Source organism: Hyperolius riggenbachi, chromosome 4 (assembly GCF_040937935.1).
Source record: "Hyperolius riggenbachi isolate aHypRig1 chromosome 4, aHypRig1.pri, whole genome shotgun sequence".
NCBI lineage: Eukaryota > Metazoa > Chordata > Amphibia > Anura > Hyperoliidae > Hyperolius > Hyperolius riggenbachi.
Genome location: NC_090649.1, coordinates 54,113,370 through 54,129,983, shown reverse-complemented (window position 1 = coordinate 54,129,983; position 16,614 = coordinate 54,113,370). Strand labels below are relative to the sequence as shown.

The following is a 16,614-nucleotide window of genomic DNA, read 5'->3' as shown; positions in this document are numbered from 1 at the left end:
TGAGAGGACCCGGTTCACGAAGCTGCGGGCAGCAGACGGAGGCGTGGGAGCGATCAGAGTGGATGGGGCTGGAGGAAGCCCCAGGTATGTATGAAACTTATTTTATTCAGCTCTGAGTCACTTTAAAGCGGACCTGAACTCAGAACTTCCTCTCTGCTCTTAAAGATAACAGCATAATAACCGTTAAAGAAAAACATTTTTGTTACAGCTGGTACAAATCCTTCAATAAATCTATAGTGTGCCTACTTCTGGCTTTCATGGAAGCAGACATAGGGTGGTTAACATCCTGTGTTTACAAATTAGCTGCTCTGCCATTGCAAAGGAGATTCCTGAACTGACATAGCTGAGAGATCAAATTACAGTGGTGATAAGTCACAGATGAGGGGGAATTAGACAGGCTAAGATCTATAAATAGATATAGGGTACATTTCTCTATAATTAACTTCTGTCCTGTACAAGAGTTCAGGTCCACTTTATAAGAAAATAAATATGGCAGCCTCCACAATCTTCACAGTTCGGTTGTCCTTTAACTAGGCTTGTGCAGGTCACGTTGCCTACCTGTTCCACTCCAAATGTGTTCTACCCAATTGGCGGTATAGCAGCATGTGTGTTAAGTACAGTATTAGGCAGAGTGATAATGGAACAGGGAAGGACTAAAGTAGGGAAAACTGGCATAGTTGGCAGGCTTATAATTATTTCACACTTATAAGTAGCAGGGATACGTTTTCTGAAGTGATTTACAGAGAACACGGTCTCTCCTTGAAAATGTCACCAACAACCTAGGGCCAAGATTTGGGTGGGGTGGAGAGGCTGATTGGAGAGATGGGAATTCATTGAACAATCAGGATGTTTTGAGGACCCGCAAATTTTGGCGCAGGATAATGCAAATAGAAGACTAATCCGTAACTGTTGGATGACGGATAATGCCGACCATCATACTACCTAACCTACTTCTCACATAAACCATCCCCCCTACCTACACCTACCACTACCCCCCCTCTCCCCCCCACCTTCCTGTGCCTAAAACTAACTCAACACACACATGCACGCACACACACACACTACAGTTTACAGCTGAAGCCTGGGCGCAATAATAGTAATAATTCCCATGTTTGTATAGCGCTTTTCATCTGTCGGAATCAAAGCGCTTGCGAGGCAGCCACTAGACCACACTCAGTAGGCAGTAGCAGAGTTACGGAGTCTCGCCCAAGGTTTCCTCACTGACTAGGTGCTGGCTTCCTGGACAGAAAGAGCCAAGATTTGAACCCAGGTGTCCTGTGTCAGAGGCAGAGTACTTAACTACTTCTGTGCCAGGGGGGTATTTTTCTGATCTGTGCTGCGTGGGCTGTCCAGCCCGCAGCACCGATCAGATAGCAGCCAGGGCGATCAGACTTCCCCCACTTTTTCCCCCACTAGGGGGATGTCCTGCTGGGGGGGTCTGAACGCCGCCGGCTGCTTGCTCTTCAAAGCCCCCCTCCGCAGCGCTTCCTGGCCTCCTTCCCTCTCCCTCCCCCTGTGAGCGGCGCAGGACGGATTTCCGTCCTGCGCCTGATGGGATAGGCTTTAGCCTATAAGATGCCGGTGATCCCCGGCCAATCAGAGGCCGGGGATTGCCGATCTCCTCTACGGCGCTGCTGCGTAGCAGCGCCGTATATATGTTAACACCGGGGAAGATCTTCCCCGCGTGTTTACATTTACCCTGCGAGCCGCGATCGGCGGCTCGCAGCATGTTCACGGAGACACCCTCCATGAACTGACATGGAACCCATGGAATCCACTTCAGGATTCAGGGGCGTACTTAAGCGTACGCAGAATCCTGAGGTGGTTAAAGTGAACCAGAGACGAAGCACCCTCATGTATTTCACCATATATATCAATGGGAACATTAGAGAAAACACCTACCCTGCTTTCTGTTTCATCATTCACTGCGCAGCCTGCTTGTTATCAGCCCTGATAAAATCCCCGACTGAGCATTCAGTCTGGCTTTGCTCAGGAATCATTATAGCTGAGTCATTATAGCAGAGCCAGAAGGGGGCAGGCTTGAGCTTGAAAAGACAGAGAACAGACTCCGCTATAATGATTCCTGAGCAAAGCCAGACTGAATGCTGAGTCAGGGATTTTATCAGGGCTGATTAGAAGCAGACTGAGCAGTGAAGAATGAAACAGAGCAGGGTAGGCGTTTTCTCTAATTTTCCCACTGATATGTATATATGGTAAAATACATAAGGGTGCTTCGTCTCTGGTTCACTTTAAAGCGGATCCGAGATGAAAAATAAAAACAGACAGCACCAACAGCCATTATCTTTATAGAGAGACTCAGAGCTGAGTCATAATGCCGGGAGGACGTCGAGGGATACATCCATGCTTATGGGGCTGGAGGAAGCCCCAGGTAAGTAAACAACGGCAGTATGACTCACCTCCGAGTCTCTTTAAAGGTAACCCGAGATGAGAATAATATGGAAGCTGTCATATTCATTTCCTTTTAAGCAATACCAGTTGCCTGGCTGCCCTGCTGGTCCTCTGCCTCTAATACTTTTAACCACAGACCCTGAACAAGCATGCAGCGGGTCGGTGGTTTCTGGCATTGTCAGAACTGACAAGACTAGCTGCATGCTTGTTTCCGGTGTAATTCAGTTCACTACTGCAGCCAAATAGATCAGCAGGACTGTCAGGCAAACTGTCAGGACCACAATCAAGACAGTTGAGATAACAAGCTTCAGAAGACTCTCTGCGACTTTGAAAGGCTTGGAGCTCAGTGGCTTTTTACATAGATAACAACTGGAGTTTCTTAACTCTTCCAGTTCTGGAAACAATATTAGACGTATGTCTCTGCTCCTAATGTTTTATTTCTTAGCTATACTACACATACAAATCATCATTTTTTTTCCCGCTTCCGGGTCTCTTTAAAAAAAACAGAACGCTTGGTATGCATACTTGTTCTGGATCAATGAAGTTATTAAAAAGGCAAAACGGGCAGGCGAAAGTATTTCAGCAATGGCACCCTCCACATTCCTTTAATTTCCCGGCTCTGAACGGCCCCACATGAGATAATATTTCAGAAAATTCCGACAGATAGAGACGTGATGCCTCCCAGTAGGAGCTGAGAGAGGCACCGGCACTATGAACTGCAGGAGATATTGATTGAGAAAGAATCGATGAGAAATTTGTATTCCGCGCATTGCGTTCAGAAGGAAATCATCAAAGAGCCTCTGTCAGTGAAATGACAGCGTAACCTTTACAGAGTAATGACGGTGGGGAGGACAGAGAGGGCGGGTGGCAGCCCGGAGATGCACTGGCAGCAACAAAGTGTGGCGATAGCCAAATGCTGTCATTCCTCATGGTAGCTGCATCAAGAGAGTTCACTCCCAGAGATAAGCTAAAATATATAAACTGCGGTGATAAAAGCTTCTATTCAATGTCACTTTGTGGCTCTGTTACATAAAGGTAAGATCCCAGGGAAGTAGAAGCCAGGCCAAACGACATACAAAGTGTTCCTCCTGACGTCTCCCCATGTATTTATTCGTAGAGGTTTCCAGAGGATGTTTGCCATATATAGTGTGTTCTCCACAACGCTATATTACCGGTAATCCAATACAGAAAAATCAGACACAAAATTGAGCTACCAAGAGAACCTTTTAAATGAAAAAGGTGCAGTGGGCGGGACTTCCTACGGACTCATTTAGTAACCATGCTAATTTGCATACTTGTCTCCTGGGTCTAGTTCTGGAGAACAAGAATGGTTTTGCACTGTAGTTCGTAGATGGTGACCACTGATTGTTATACTTGTATAATATTTTATATTCCTCACGTTACCTTCTGGGTCACTTCAAAACCCAAATACAGGGACAAAATATCTTAGCTTTGGATGCTGAAAAATATGTTGGTGCTTTATAAATATAATAAATAAATAGTGAGGAATGGTGTATAAACCATCTGAGAGAATTTACCTCATTTTCGTGTACGGACAGGGAAATTGGTAAATGACTTTCAGTTGACTTCGGGCAATTTATCAGATAAAATAGAGACATGTTGGATGATTTGGAAATGGGGTGGGAGGGGGGTTCACAATGGAGGAGCGGAGGGCTATGGGGTAACCAAGGGCTGCAATTCTTAATTCAATTTCTTCTGAAATCTATTTAAGAACAAGTGGAGAGGATGACCGAGAATAAAGCGTGCACCAACTGATTCCCAATTCTGTGGTTTTGGCCGTTCCAAACTTTTGTATATTAAAGAGAATCTGTATTGTTAAAATCGCACAAAAGTAAACATACCAGTGCGTTAGGGGACATCTCCTATTACCCTCTGTCACAATTCCGCCGCTCCTTGCCGCATTAAAAGTGGTTAAAAACAGTTTTAAAAAGTTTGTTTATAAACAAACAAAATGGCCACCAAAACAGGAAGTAGGTTGATGTACAGTATGTCCACACATAGAAAATACATTCATACACAAGCAGGCTGTATACACCCTTCCTTTTGAATCTCAAGAGATCATTTGTGTGTTTCTTTCCCCCTGCAGCTATCTTCCACTGAAGTGTCAGGCTGTTTCTTCCTGCATAGTGCAGACAGCTCTGCCTGTATGTAATTCCTCAGTATGTGAAAGCCCAGCCAGCTCAGAGGAGGATTTATCCAGCTTGTAAATATAAGAGAGAAGAGAGAAGCTGCCCTAATCTACATAATACACAGGCAGTGTGCAGAGAGGGGCCTGGAGGGGGGAGATGCATCACAGAACCACAACACTGAAGAACTTGGCAGCCTTCCAGACACAGGCTGACAAGTCTGACAAGAGAGAGATAAGTTGATTTATTACAGAGATGGTGATAGTAAAACGTGCTGCAGTAAGCCTGAACACATTAGAATAGCTTTTGGAACTTGTAGGATGATAAAAAACAGGATGCAATTTTTGTTACGGAGTCTCTTTAAGCAAGAATCTATCACTTTGTATTTATGGGTGAAAGTCTAAATAGTTAAATTGTGCATCGTCTCAGGAATACTGGAGAATACGGTTTCCCCAGGAACAATCGCCTCTGGAATACTGGAGACCATCTCCCAGACAACACTCACCTCTGAGACTGTCTCCCCGGCAACATTCGCCTCTGGAATACTGGAGAATGTCTCCCCAGCAACTCTCACCTCTAGAATACTATTGACTGTCTCCCCGGCAACACTCCCCTCTGGAATAATGGAGACGGTCTCCCCAGCAACACTCGCCTCTGGAATACTAGAGACAGTCTCCCAGACAACACTGCCCTCTGGAATAATGGAGACCATGTCCCCGTCAACTCTCCTCTGGAATACTGGAGACTGCATCCCTCGCAACACCTGCCTCTGGAATACTAGAGACCATCTCCCCGGCAACACTGGCCTCTGGAATACTAGAGACTGCCTCCCTGGTAACACTCACCACTGGAATATTTGAGACCGTCTCCTCAGCAACACTTACCTCTGGAATATTGGATACTATCTCCACGGTAACACCGCAGCTTGTGATGTTGCTTCTATGAGACATTCTTCTGAGGAAATTCTGGGCAAACCCCTGAGAGAAGATGATATAAAGTTTCAAAATTATGCTCTGCAATGTTAAGTGCACGTAACTGAATGACTGCTGTGAGAAAAGATATTACAGGATAATACACCTGCAAAAATGTATGGTTACCCCTGATGAGTATCAATTTCACCAGCTAATATCCTATAGAGAGTGACGGAGGGACAGAACCTCTGTCAGGATGCACAGTTTTCCTTGACTGCCTACCGTTCACATGGACTGGACAAAAAGTCAAGGTAAGTTTGTTCCAAAGAAACAAAAATAGCAGAAGAACTAGACGAATGTGTGAGATATTCCTGTTCTTGGGAAATAACATGGGCCGAGGAAGTGGGACATCCCCAATAGGGATATTTTTTTTCAAGAAAGGACCTTGGCTGAGGCCCTCTTACCTGCTCTAATCAATGCTAAACTCGTCTGGTGATCAATCCCTGCTGTGTGCTCTGTTCATGACTGGTTTAGGGCCTCTGGTCAAAGGAGCAGCCCACAGGCAAGTTAACTCACAGGCCTCATCACTAGAGGCAGGTGTCCTGCTGTGGGTCACTCACTGCTTGCGTTGGATTAAACTGTGATTGTGAATTGAGCCCATAAGCTATATCAGTGCGACTTAAAACCTGGTTCATTCAGCTCCCAACAAAAATAAATAATTCACTTTGGGGTTTGAAAGCAAACTCGTGCTATCAACATTGCTTGCACAGGTTGATTAAAGCGTTTTGGCTTGATTTATTTTTTAAGACTAGCCCAGGAAGAATTCCATTGCCTCTATTTTTTATAGATATACCATGGTTTTATTTTAGGTTTATACTTTTACAAAGTAAAGTAAATGTTTTATTGTATCTGCTCAGTGACAGTCTAACAAGTATCACATAGCTAAAATACATGAACTATTGTCTACTATTGTACTTTGTATCTATCCCCTGCCTTCAGAAGTTGTCCTCTGCAGGACAGTTTTATGGCTGCAAAGACTTTCATTTACCTGGGGCTTCGGGCAGCCCCTGCAGCCGCCCTGTGCCCGTCCAGTGCCAGTACTCAACGTCCCTCCGGTCCCCCGCCGGGGCTCAGTTTCGCTTTCGCCAGTAATGGCCACTACACCTGCGTGGCCCTAGCCAGGCACACCCTCATGTGAGTCTTGCGCAGGTGCAGTATGCGAAAACATACTATGCCTGCACAGGACGCTCCCGGCCGGGAGCCGGAGGATCACTGAGTACCAGTGCGGGCACAGGGCAGTTGCAGGGGGCTGACCGAAGTCCCAGGTAAGTGAACCTTTTTTTTTTAAGTGATCATAGGTTTCCTTTAACCACTTAAGGACTGCAGTCATAAAACCCCTTAAGGACCAGAGCCTTTTTTTCCATTCGGACCACAACAGCTTTCACGGTTTATTGCTCAGTCATACAACCTACCACCTAAATGAATTTTACCTCCTTTTCTTGTCACTAATACAGCTTTCTTTCTGTGCTATTTGATTGCTGCTGCGAGTTTTACTTTTTATTATATTCATCAAAAAAGACATGAATTTTGTCAAAAAAATGACTTTTTTAACTTTCTGTGCTGACATTTTTCAAATAAAGTAAAATTTCCTATACATTTGAGCGCGAAAGTTATTCTGCTACATGTCTTTGATAAAAAAAAAAACCATTCAGGGTATATTTATTGGATTGGGTAAAAGTTATAGCGTTTACAAACTATGGTGCCAAAAGTGAATTTTCCCATTTTCAAGCATCTCTGACTTTTCTGCGCACCTGTCAGGTTTCATGAGGGGCTAAAATTCCAGGATAGTACAAATCCCCCCCAAATGACCCCATTTTGGAAAGAAGACATCCCAAAGTATTCAGTGAGAGGCATGGTGAGTTCATAGAAGATTTTATTTTTTGTCACAAGTTAGCGGAAAATGACACTTTGTAACAAAAAAAAACAAAAAAAAAAAAGTTTCCATTTCTTCTAACTTGCGACAAAAAAAAATGAAATCTGCCACGGACTCACTATGCTACTCTCTGAATACCTTGAAGTGTCTACTTTCCAAAATGGGGTCATTTGTGGGGTGTGTTCACTGTCCTGGCATTTTGGGGGGTGCCTAATTATAAGCATCCCCTGTAAAGCCTAAAGATGCTCATTGGACTTTGGGCCCCTTAGCGCAGTTAGGCTGCAAAAAAGTGCCACACATGTGGTATTGCCGTACTCAGGTGAAGTAGTATAATGTGTTTTGGGGTGTATTTTTACACATACCCATGCTGGGTGGGAGAAATATCTCCGTAAATGACAATGGTTTTATTTTTTTTACACACAATTGTCAATTTATAGAGATATTTCTCCCACTCAGCATGGGTATGTGGAAAAATACACCCCAAAACACATTATACTACTTCTCCTGAGTACGGCGATACCACATGTGTGGCACTTTTTTGCACCCTAACTGCGCTAAGGAGCCCAAAGTCCAATGAGTACCTTTAGGATTTCACAGGTCATTTTGAGAAATTTCGTTTCAAGACTGCTCCTCACTGTTTAGGGCCCCTAAAATGCCAGGACAGTATAGGAATCCCACAAATTACCCCATTTTAGAAAGAAGACACCCCAAGGTATTCCATTAGGAGGATGGTGAGTTCATAGAAGATTTTTTTTTTTTGTCACAAGTTAGCGGAAATTGATTTTAATTGTTTTTTTTCACAAAGTGTCATTTTCCGCTAACTTGTGACAAAAATAAAATCTTCTATGAACTCACCATACTCCTAACGGAATACCTTGGGGTGTCTTCTTTCTAAAATGGGGTCATTTGTGGGGTTCCTATACTGCCCTGGCATTTTAGGGGCCCTAAACCGTGAGGCGTAGTCTTGAAACCAAATGTCGCAAAATGACCTGTGAAATCCTAAAGGTACTCATTGGACTTTGGGCCCCTTAGCGCACTTAGGGTGCAAAAAAGTGCCACACATGTGGTACCGCCGTACTCAGGAGAAGTAGTATAATGTGTTTTGGGGTGTATTTTTACACATACAGATGCTAGGTGGGAGAAATATCTCTGTAAATGACAATTATTTGATTTTTTTTACACACAATTGTCCATTTCTCCCACCCAGCATGGGTATGTATAAAAATACACCTCAAAACACATTATACTACTTCTTCTGAGTACGGCGATACCACATGTGTGACACTTTTTTGCAACCTAGGTGCGCTAAGGGGCCTAACGTCCTATTCACAGGTCATTTTGAGGCATTTGGATTCTAGACTACTCCTCACGGTTTAGGGCCCCTAAAATGCCAGGGCAGTATAGGAACCCCACAAGTGACCCCATTTTAGAAAGAAGACACCCCAAGGTATTCCGTTAGGAGTATGGTGAGTTCATAGAAGATTTTTTTTTTGTCACAAGTTAGCGGAAAATGACACTTTGTGAAAAAAAAAAAAACAATACATATCAATTTCCGCTAACTTGTGACAAAAAATAAAATCTTCTATGAACTCACCATACTCCTAACGGAATACCTTGGGGTGTCTTATTTCTAGAATGGGGTCATTTGTGGGGTTCCAATACTGCCCTGGCATTTTAGGGGCCCTAAACCGTGAGGAGTAGTCTTGAACCCAAATGTCTCAAAATGACCTGTGAAATCCTAAAGGTACTCATTGGACTTTGGGCCCCTTAGCACAGTTAGGCTGCAAAAAAGTGTCACACATGTGGTATCGCCGTACTCAGAAGAAGTAGTATAATGTGTTTTGTGGTGTATTTTTACATATAACCATGCTGGGTGGGAGAAATATCTCTGTAAATGACACATTTTTGATTTTTTTTACACACAATTGTCCATTTACAGAGAGATTTCTCCCACCCAGCATGGGTATGTGTAAAAATACACCACAAAACACATTATACTACTTCTCCTGAGTATGGCGATACTACATGTGACACTTTTTTGCAGCCTAGGTGCGCTAAGGGGCCCAACGTCCTATTCACAGGTCATTTTGAGGCATTTGTTTTCTAGACTACTCCCCACGGTTTAGGGCCCCTAAAATGCCAGGGCAGTATAGGAACCCCACAAGTGACCCCATTTTAGAAAGACGACACCCCAAGGTATTCCGTTAGGGGTATGGTGAGTTCATAGAAGATTTTATTTTTTGTCACAAGTTAGTGAAAAATGACACTTTGTGAAAAAAACAATAAAAATCCAATTTCCGCTAACTTTTGACAAAAAATAAAATCTTCTATGAACTCATCATACACCTAACAGAATACCTTGGGGTGTCTTCTTTCTAAAATGGGGTCACTTGTGGGGTTCCTATACTGCCCTGGCATTTTATGGGCCCAAAACTGTGAGTAGTCTGGAAACCAAATTTCTCAAAATGACTGTTCAGGGGTATAAGCATCTGCAAATTTTGATGACAGGTGGTCTATGAGGGGGCAAATTTTGTGGAAACGGTCATAAGCAGGGTGGCCTCTTAGATGACAGGATGTATTGGGCCTGATCTGATGGATAGGAGTGCTAGGGGGGTGACAGGAGGTGATTGATGGGTGTCTCAGGGGGCGGTTAGAGGGGAAAATAGATGCAATCAATGCACTGGGGAGGTGATCGGAAGGGGGTCTGAGGGGGATCTGAGGGTTTGGCCGAGTGATCAGGAGCCCACACGGGGCAAATTAGGGCCTGATCTGATGGGTAGGTGTGCTAGGGGGTGACAGGAGGTGATTTATGGGTGTCTCAAGGTGTGATTAGAGGGGGGAAATAGATGCAAGCAATGCACTAGCGAGGTGATCAGGGCTGGGGTCTGAGGGCGTTCTGAGGTGTGGGCGGGTGATTGGGTGCCCGCAAGGGGCAGATTAGGGTCTAATTTGATGGGTAACAGTGACAGGTGGTGATAGGGGGTGATTGATGGGTAATTAGTGGGTGTTTAGAGGAGAGAAGAGATGTAAACACTGCACTTGGGAGGTGATCTGATGTCGGATCTGCGGGCGATCTATTGGTGTGGGTGGGTGATCAGATTGCCCGCAAGGGGCAGGTTAGGGGCTGATTGATGGGTGGCAGTGACAGGGGGTGATTGATGGGTGGCAGTGACAGGGGGTGATTGATGGGTGATTGACAGGTGATCAGTGGGTTATTACAGGGAATAACAGATGTAAATATTGCACTGGCGAATTGATAAGGGGGGGGTCTGAGGGCAATCTGAGGTGTGGGCGGGTGATTGGGTGCCCGCAAGGGGCAGATTAGGGTCTTATCTGATGGGTAACAGTGACAGGTGGTGATAGGGGGTGATTGATGGGTAATTAGTGGGTGTTTAGAGGAGAGAATAGATGTAAACACTGCGCTTGGGAGGTGATCTGATGTCGGATCTGCGGGCGATCTATTGGTGTGGGTGGGTGATCAGATTGCCCGCAAGGGGCAGGTTAGGGGCTGATTGATGGGTGGCAGTGACAGGGGGTGATTGATGGGTGGCAGTGACAGGGGGTGATTGACAGGTGATCAGTGGGTTATTACAGGGAAGAACGGATGTAAATAATGCACTGGCGAATCGATAAGGGGGGGTTTGAGGGCAATCTGAGCGTGTGGGCGGGCGATTGGGTGCCCGCAAGGGTCTAATCTGATGGGTAACAGTGACAGGTGGTGATAGGGGGTGATTGATGGGTAATTAGTGGGTGTTTAGAGGAGAGAATAGATGTAAACACTGCGCTTGGGAGGTGATCTGATGTCGGATCTGCGGGCGATCTATTGGTGTGGGTGGGTGATCAGATTGCCCGCAAGGGGCAGGTTAGGGGCTGATTGATGGGTGGCAGTGACAGGGGGTGATTGACGGGTGATTGACGGGTGATTGACGGGTGATTGACAGGTGATTGACAGGTGATCAGGGGGGATAGATGCATACAGTACACAGGGGGGGGGGGAGGGTCTGGGGAGAATCTGAGGGGTGAGGGGGGTAATCAGGAGGGAGCAGGGGGCAGTTTAGGGACTAAAAAAAAAATAGCGTTGACAGATAGTGACAGGGAGTGATTGATGGGTGATTAGGGGGGTGATTGTGTGCAAATGGTGGTCTGGGGGGTGGGCAGGGGGGGGGTCTGAGGGGTACTGTGGGCGATCAGAGGGCAGGGGGGGGGCAGATCAGTGTGTTTGGGTGCAGACTAGGGTGGCTGCAGCCTGCCCTGGTGGTCCCTCGGACACTGGGACCATCAGGGCAGGAGGCAGCCTGTATAATACACTTTGTAAACATTACAAAGCGTATTATACGCTTCCTATCCGGGGATCGTCGGGTTAACAACCCGCCGGCGCTTCCGATTGGCTGGCGGGTTGACGTCGCGGGTGGGCGGAGCCTATTGCCGGTGGATGCGCGCGCATTCCAGCGCGCGATCCCCGGCCAGAGAGTGCCCCAGGACCTGACGCCAATCTGCGTTACGTGGTCCTGGGGCTGCCACTTTGCCGCCGCCAATATGAAGTAGGCGGTCGGCAAGTGGTTAAGACATAATCTGAAAATAATCCAACAAAAAGAAGCTGTAACTTGCATGCCTGAAAGTTAACTCATTCAAGCAGAAAAAGAAAAAAGGAAACAAGGTCTAGTTACTAAATACGTTGTTTATATAGTGTCACATGCCACCTCGGGTACACTAATCGAAAAAAAATATAAAAGCAATACCCAGGTTAAGAACAAGCTAGAACCCCTGTACTCTTGGGCACTAAAAGCAAGCTGTTAGGTAAATTACTATGCCTCTGTTCTCACCTGGCGGCTGTAGACATTGACACATATGCGCTTGCGTAGGACCAGCTGCATCTCGGCGGGGTGACTGAGCTGAACAGTCACTCGGATGATCAGGTAAACCCGCTCATCTGCAGAGGAGCCTTTACTGAGCTGCGGGCAGTTGTGGACGGTGCAGTCCCAGGAGGCCTCTGCCTTCACCTGAAAGAACACCGCAAAATTAGGCATGTGGTCACCAATTACACATTTTAGAAATCCCTTATTCTTTTCCATCAGTTTCATGCAAGTTATGATGTGCTCTACTTTTTTAAAGTGTGATCGCATTCTTGATCGTGCGCCCGCAATCAGAAGCACTCCTAGCATGCAGGCGACACTGTGTATAGTCACAACTGTATACGACAAAGATTATTCCGGCCGCAGGGGCACACTCGAGGACGCGCGCCACCCGGCCATCACCTGCGCATTACTTAAAGGACTACTGGTGGGGGGGGGGTTGTAATAGGGGAAAAAAATGAGTTGAACTTACCTGGGGCTTCTAATGGTCCCCCGCAGACATTCAGTGCCCACGCAGCCACTCACCTCCGGTTCATTCACTTTTGGAATTTCCGACTTTGAAATCGGAAAACCACTGTGCCTGCACGGCCGCGTCCTCGCTCCTGCGGACGTCACCAGGAGCGTACTGCGCAGATGTAGACCGTACTGGTCCTGCCCAAAACACTCCTGGTGACGTCAGCATGAGCGAGGACACGGCCGTGCAGGCGCAGTGGTTTTCTGACTTCAAAGTCGGAAATTCCAGAAGTGAACTGGAGGTGGGGACAGAAGCATCGGTGCGTGGGCACAGAATGTATGCAGGGGATCATTAGAAGCCCCAGGTAAGTTCAACTCTTTTCCCCCCTACAGTAGTCCATTAAAGACCTTGCTGACCCGGAAGTAGCTGCAGACAACGAACAGCTCATCACAGGGACAGGCGAATGGTTTGTTCCATCACTACCAGTGATCAGCAAAGTGTTGAAATGCTTCCCTAAAAGCGCCCCGGTGTGAATAAGCCCCAAGGGAAGGTCAATGAAACAAACAAAAAAAAAATCCCATGAGGCTCAGATAATTTTAAGAATTCAAAATTGTATCAAACAGGAATCTAGTTACAACATTTAAAATGGTGAATAAAATAGAATGATGCGGATTAGTAAAAATGACAAGGATAAAAAGCCAGAACGCCCCAAATCTCAGGAAACTGCAAGTCTTAGCCGCCACTATAAAGATTACCCAATTATGATAAGGTTATAGCACGACTGCTTCCCAAAGGCGACAAGACACCAGTCTAATAGGTACATTATCACAAGATGTTCTGGAGGGCCGCTAGCAAAACTGTACAAAATGTTAACTAGGGTCGATCAGAAGCTAAGAGTAGAAAAAGCTGGGTCTCCACCTGGATTTTGCAATATTAGCTTAATTTATTAGTGGTAACATAGCCACAAAAAGCACAATGTTTTGGCACACAGGCATTTGTTAAATGCATCTGATTGTACACCCCGGTGGGATCCGGGTGTATGCTGGTGGGGCGTATGCTGGTGGACTCCCTGGTGCTACGACTGTCAGTGGTTGCAGCTCTGGGGCAATCTTTTTTTTTTTTTTTTAAATGATGCTCATCCCGGTCAAAGGGACAGAGTACGACTCGCACGTCACTCAAGCGGGAGGTGTGGGATTCTACCCAAAAGTCCTTTTTACGATCTCCCAGAGTAGATCACAATCTACGCAATGGGCGCTCCTGGACTGGAAACATCAACAAAAAATCCACCACTTGAACAGGAAGTCCAGAAAGACATTGGTCAAGACTTTGGCCTTGGATCTGGGGCTCCTCACGTACACACATGGTTGTCATTTTATTTTTTTTTGTGTTGGAGGTATCTATATTTGCTGGAATTGTGAATGTCAAGTGTTGGAGCAGAGTGTTCTATACATGCAGATAGGCACCCAGTATAACAAGTTAGAACTCTTTACTGATGAAAAACATGCAGAGATCTACACCACCATCATGAAGTGCAGAGAGTACCACAGACTGAATGCAGGAAATCACAATACCATAGAGATATTAACATCATTGTACACGGACATCTTGTGGTAGCTTTATTACACTGCAATTTAAGTTATAATCCTGTTGATACTCCAACATCGAGAACTGTATTTTGCCACCCTCCAACATGGAGGAAAGTTCAGCATAAGGGCAGCTGTCCCATGTTTGCAAGAAAACAATGTATATGTTCATTATTCAGGCTGTCTCCATTTTTATTTTAATTGTTTTTTAAATCAAACAGATACATTTTGTGCAACTATTTGATTATTAGAATTTGGGAAGATAAAAAAAACAAACAAAAAAACCCCCAAAGAATAAAAGTGAATGTTGGATACAAACCTCACTATCGTGGTGTTTGACTATTTGGAGATCAAAAAATTCATCCTCTGCTTCTGAGGTGAGGGTGGCGTCCCACCCGGCTGCCTCTGGTTCATCCAGATTATCCTGCGAACTGAAGTCATCCGCTGCAGCAAAGAGAAGGGCAAGTCTGAGATTATTCCGTGGACTTGTATCAAGGCAAAACTTCAGCATTTCTTAAAAAGCAGTAAATCCCTCCAGAAGTACTGCGCAGAACACTCCAGGTGCAGAAGATCCCGACCTGGTGAGGTCGGCATCTCCAACCGAGGGGACACCGGAGCTGCGGCGAGGGACAGATAGGCTTGCCAGGGGCTAGAGGAAGCACCAGGCAGTTGGCTGATGGTGTAATGGTTAAGGGCTCTGCCTCTGACACAGGAGACCAGGGTTCGAATCTCGGCTCTGCCTGTTCAGTAAGCCAGCATTAATTCAGTAGGAGACCGTTGGCAAGTCTCTCTTACACTGCTACTGCCAATAGAGCGCGCCCTAGTGGCTGCTGCTCTGCTCTGGCGCTTTGAGCACGCAAGGAGAAAAGCGCAATATAAATGTTATTTGTCTTGTATATCTTTTTTTTTTTTTCACCTCGGACATATCCTTTAACCAATTAAGGACCCCGGGCTTAAACCCCCTTAGTGACCAGGCCATTTTTCACTAATTAGGCCTTGCAGCTTTAAGGCCTTGCTGCAGGACCGTACAACTCAGCACACAAGTGATTGCCCCCCCCCCCCTTTTTCTCCCCACTAACAGAGATTTCTGTTGGTGGGCTGTGATGGCTCCTGAGATGGTTTATTTTATATAAATATTTATTTTTTTCCCTCCCTCCCCTAGCCAGCCTATCACAGCGATCAGCTGTCATAGGCTTCAGGCAATGAGAGCTGATTGCTCTCGTGCATCCCAGGGGGTCAGCCATGTCACACGGCTATCCCCAGTACATCGCTGCCTTAGATTGCAGCGCTGTACAGTGTTATTAGACGGTGGTTTCGCCATCTAACAGTCTCCTAGCGGCGATCACCGCTGGGAGGCTGATGACGGAGATGTGCACGCATCAGCACGTGCAAACTCCTGCAAAACACGCCCACAGGACCTTACCGATCGGCGTTAGGCGGTCCGGGGACTACCGCCGAGGCCTAGCCCATCGACGTGACACGGTTGGCTAGTGGTCAAATAGAACCTGAAGCAAGTAAAATTATTTAAAATAAACACATGATGTAGCTGCAAATGAATATTACATACTAACCTCACCGTCAGTTCCTCTCAGAAGCTCACCATTTTATTCTTACAGTGATCCCTTCCAGTTCTGGCAATATTTTGTCAGAACTGAAATATACCAGTCAGTTACAACTGAATGTGCAAGGAAATGTCCATGTACCCCGCATCACCCAATCCCATGCACACCTCCAGGACTCCTCAAGAGCTGCTCCAACACTATGGAACTCCCTACCTCCCCCATTGGGGTTTCCCCCTCCTTCAACATCTTCAAGAAGGCCCTCAAATCTCACCTTTTGTGTCCCCACCTCTCCCTCTAGATTGTAAGCCTTCGGACAGGGTCCTCCTCCTTATGTCTCCTTCCTGATCACACACCTTCATTACCATACACACATCCTATGGATCTGAGTGAACTCAACTTGCCTAAGCTCCATGCTCTATCCAGTGACTGACTAAGCATTACCTTATGCTCATACTGTGCAGCGTGATCTGGTTTGCATGTATTCCTGTATTGTCTTATTGCTGTATGTCACCCTAAATATTGTCTGTAACCTTAAAGTGGACCAAAATTAAAAATACAAGATTTTCTAATTTATAATAATAAATGGCAGCCTTTTTTCAGCTGCATGATGACAAATATAAAATATTTTACATTTATTGGAGGCACTGAAATGCGCATAGGCTTGAAGGAGTGTTTATTTATCTTAGTATGAGTGGTGCAACTAAATATTTTGAATGAAAAAAATGTTTGGTTTGGGTCCGCTTTAAAGTACAGCTCTGCGTA

General features: G+C 45.7%; 1 protein-coding gene across 3 annotated transcripts in view; it reads right to left on the bottom strand.

Moving 5' to 3' along the window:
* Positions 1-16,614, bottom strand: part of KIF13B (kinesin family member 13B) — a 368,955-nt gene that overhangs the window by 76,857 nt on the left and 275,484 nt on the right. For all 3 annotated transcript variants that reach the window (XM_068280045.1, XM_068280046.1, XM_068280047.1), the window contains exons 30-32: positions 14,610-14,734; positions 12,224-12,400; positions 5,441-5,533 (exon numbers count right to left, since the gene is read on the bottom strand). In XM_068280045.1, the coding sequence (XP_068136146.1) occupies positions 5,441-5,533; positions 12,224-12,400; positions 14,610-14,734 (395 nt within the window). The remainder of the gene's footprint in view (positions 1-5,440; positions 5,534-12,223; positions 12,401-14,609; positions 14,735-16,614) is intronic.